Source organism: Apium graveolens, chromosome 4, assembly GCF_009905375.1.
Source record: "Apium graveolens cultivar Ventura chromosome 4, ASM990537v1, whole genome shotgun sequence".
In the NCBI taxonomy this organism is placed as follows: Eukaryota; Viridiplantae; Streptophyta; class Magnoliopsida; order Apiales; family Apiaceae; genus Apium; species Apium graveolens.
The window spans coordinates 12,476,405-12,480,386 of record NC_133650.1 but is presented as its reverse complement, the minus strand read 5'-3'; the positions used below and the strand labels follow the sequence as shown (position 1 = coordinate 12,480,386).

The following is a 3,982-nucleotide window of genomic DNA, read 5'->3' as shown; positions in this document are numbered from 1 at the left end:
TGAAATTCTACACTGCCAGTGCAAATTACAAGGATTCTTTGATGAAATATTTACAGGATTTTTAGCAAGATCGAATCAACCAAATCATGAGTCACACTAGTTCCCCCTATTATGTTACAAAGTTCTGTGCACTAGTAAGCTGGTTTTGCAATACATTACAAACCTTAGTACATGTGCAATCCAGATATAAAGTCTATTGTTAAGAAACCTCAGTAGGAAGACAGACTAGATTAGTACATTTCGAAACTGATGAGCAGTATGTTTAACCTTCTGGAGATTGTTTTTCTTCCTCTATGTTGCAGGGTTTGCAAGCTCTTTAGCAGGAGAGGCTGGTACTATGTTCTGGGGCTGATTGCATCAAAATAAATTAGTAAATTAAAATAATGCGGATTCCCAGGTGTATGCTTCTTTTAGCTGATTAGACTGGTTGTATTAAACATGGGTTTGGAACAGCGCAGAGCATAAGATGATATGCATGCGTAATTACCAGTGTTGCCTAGTTATGTACAATCCTGACTCCCGACTCGAAATTAAATAGCAATTACAAATAAGGAGATAGAACCATAAGAACAAAAACAGAACCCAGAAAAAGAATGAAAAGTGAAGGTAATTCTAACTCTGCCTTCAACATTAGAGTTAGCTTTAAAACTCCATTTAAATCAGCACGTTTAGCAAATATTTCAAAGAAGTATGAATATTAGATGATCAAGATTAATTATAAACAATAAACAGATCCTAAACAACAAAACCCCAATTAAACATAATCAAAGAAAAACCCATTTGTAACATCATCATCACAAATACATTAGCATAAATCATATTAGATGATCACGATTAATTATAAGAACTCAACATTAATGAATAAGGATAGAGATAGTGACTGTGTAAGTAAAAAAAAGACAGACAAGATATACTATTATACAGAGACCTACAAGAGACTTACACAGAGACAAAACAAGACATACTTAGTATTTGCTTAATATGCCTAAATCCAGGGGAGCTCTGTCCAACAAGCCCATTACTGATATAAAGGCACAAGAACTGTTAATTTAGGGTCTTGGGATGATTAACATCTACAAATCATCTTAACATCAAGAATATCTAATGAAGCACCAAACTAATAATGGGGTTTAATATCAGGCTTCACAACTGATGTGGGATGAATTAAGGATGACGAGGTCCTATTATATGGAGGGCAAAGAGATCTCTTAGCGTGCTAAATGTCTCATATAACTAAGAATATGGTAATTCCCTTCCACATTATAGTGGCTGGAGAAAAAATAAGCCGCTTTGCTACCAGATGACCGATTCCATATGAGAGCTGAGAGCCATTCCAACAGGCCCATTACTGAGATGAAGGTACAACTGTTGAGGAACTTGAGAAAAAGTCATGTTGATCAATCATTATATTGAAGATATATTGAATCCATTCCTAATTTCCTATACAGAAAATTCACATATATCATTATATCAAGCATGCAAAGCAGAAGTTTAAAATGAGAAAAATAAAATATTACCCTTTCCGAGGTCATCCTCAAGTTCATGAACAACCAAGGCTCTTCCAATTACTGCATTTGGCCCACTAAGTTCCCATTCAAGTATAACTAAGAATGAATTAGAACATAGCAAAGTGTAAAACTACCAAGGTCTAGAGAAATACCTATGTATCGATAATTGTTGCTTCTGCCACACCTGCATTTATTACATAGAAGGCAAATGTATCAGTTAGGATAAGTTTATAAATAATAATTTGATTGGAACCCATAATATGGACCCTAATGAGTGCTCAAAGTTAATCATGAGCATAATTTTTATCATCTTAGTTTCACATAATAGAGAGCCCTGGAAAGATTCTTATCATTTTTTTGAGGAATAAAGAGCAATGTTGGAATACTAATTAAGGCACGTAATTGACTTCCTCAAAGCTATTTCAAGGTTAAATACACTAATCTGGCGAATTTATATTATAAATACTAGTCCGTAATAACCAATCTAACCAGAGTAATAGAATAGTCCATTACCATCGGCATTAGCAATAATGTTTCCCAGGTCACCCGCATGACGGACTTCATCTTCAGGAGCACCGTGTGTGAATCCTTCCGGATTGAAATGTGGTCCTGTAGTTCCACATCACATTCAACCAAAATTACAACAACAAAATCATATAATTAACCAACAGAAAAACACAAAAATGCCTACCAAAGCTACAAAAACATAAAAAAATCCAACCCGTGGACATACACCCATTCGTAGTATCCCCAAATTGAAAAACACAATTTAACTTAAAAATTAAATCATATAACATACAAATACAAAAGCATAAACCAATGAGTCACACAACGCAACTTTTAATCAAACTTAATCAAGTGAATACCTAAAGATTAAATCCACTACCATATGCAAAAAAACGGTCATGTTTATATACAAAAATTTAAAAAGAATTAATAACTCCAAAATACATTGAATTAAATAAAAGCACTATACACAGGACATATAATCAAATTAGGGTTCCGATTTGAAAAAAACCCAATTTAACAAATTAGGGTTTTGAATAAAAAAAATCCCAATTTATAATTTTTGTCTTCATGTGGAGAACACTAGTTCGATTTGAGAATAAAGATGAGATAAGCTTACAAAGCTTAACAACCGAGCTTTAGCTCAATTGAGATGATGAACACAGAGAGATGGTGAGATGCTGAGAAGAGGTGAGATGAGTGGAATTCAGATGGTGAAGTGAGCTGTCGAGGTGAAAGTGAACGGGGTAGAGGAGTGTTTAGTCGAGAGAGAGAGAGAGGAGTGCTAAGAGGGAGATGGTGAGGAATTGTTATGTCCAAGGAGGGAAAATAACAGGGGAACCAAAATATTGGCTAATGAGCGGGGTGAAATTGTAGGATAATGGGGGAAAATTTTGACTAAGGGGGGAAATATAAAGATGGGCGTGAACTGAATTTTTTTTAGGTAACTTTAGACATCGTGTAAGTCATATGTCATAGCCTATTTGTATATTCGAGGATTCAACTCAACTCAAATAAGAATGTAATAAGTAAATAGTGGATCTACCGTCGGAGAGATCTCGCAAAGTAACATCTGTTAGAGGATTCAGAAACAAGGTTCATCTACAGACTTGAGGAGTTAATTCACTGGAAGAAGTTCAAGAAATTGATCAAGCCTCAGTGATATAAATCAAGATCGTGGATTTAATCAAGTGACAGAGATCTCGTCAGAGTTTCATTAATTACAAGGATTTAATCTGAAGAAAATCAAAATGTCAAAGTCAAGACATGAAGAAACTTTACGGAATTTAGTCACTCATGAACCAGACAGTACATCGAGTGTCAACATTAAAGTGGTGGAATTGATTCATATATTTCAGTGATTTTCAGAAGATATACAGAAGAAGAATAAATGATGCTCAAGATTAGTATTAATTCTCTATTAATTAATTAAGTCATATATTTAATTAAGAAAATAAATTATATCTGCAAAAGATTAATTTATTTGATTAATTAAATTAATTGATTAATTAATTCTGAATTAATATTAAGAATTTTCAGAATTTAAATTGGTCTAAAAATCCGTTTTAATTCAACAAGACAACTGATTGTATTAGTATGACAATCGGTATGACAATCAATAGTCATACCGAAAGTCATGCTAATTCAAAAGGATTGTCTTACCAGAATTTTTATAGGATTTAAATCTATTTATTTTCAGCAAAAACAATCTGTTTGAACTACTATGACAATCGGTATGACAATTGATTGTCATACCGAAAGTTTTGCTAGTTCATTCTAATTGTCTTGCTAGTTCTAAGGATAGTCCTACCGATTGTCTTGCTGAGCTCAGGATTGTCTTGCCAGTTCAATTCTATTCGGTTGATTGATTAAAAGAAGCAGAAGCAGTTCATTCAATTATTATTCAATCAACAATACAGAACCCGAGAACAAAAGAAAAAGAAGCAGAACAATATTTCATCTTCTCT

The 3,982-nt window shown here is 33.5% G+C and overlaps 1 protein-coding gene across 1 annotated transcript; it reads right to left on the bottom strand.

Moving 5' to 3' along the window:
- Nucleotides 1-1,432: 1,432 nt before the first annotated feature.
- LOC141718329 (superoxide dismutase [Cu-Zn], chloroplastic-like) lies at nt 1,433-2,415 on the bottom strand. The gene is made up of 6 exons (XM_074520712.1): nt 2,395-2,415; nt 2,230-2,281; nt 2,022-2,117; nt 1,665-1,692; nt 1,518-1,597; nt 1,433-1,440 (listed from the first exon to the last, which is right to left on the bottom strand). The coding sequence occupies exons 1-6, from the start codon at nt 2,413-2,415 to the stop codon at nt 1,433-1,435; spliced, it is 285 nt and encodes a 94-aa protein (XP_074376813.1).
- Nucleotides 2,416-3,982: the final 1,567 nt, after the last annotated feature.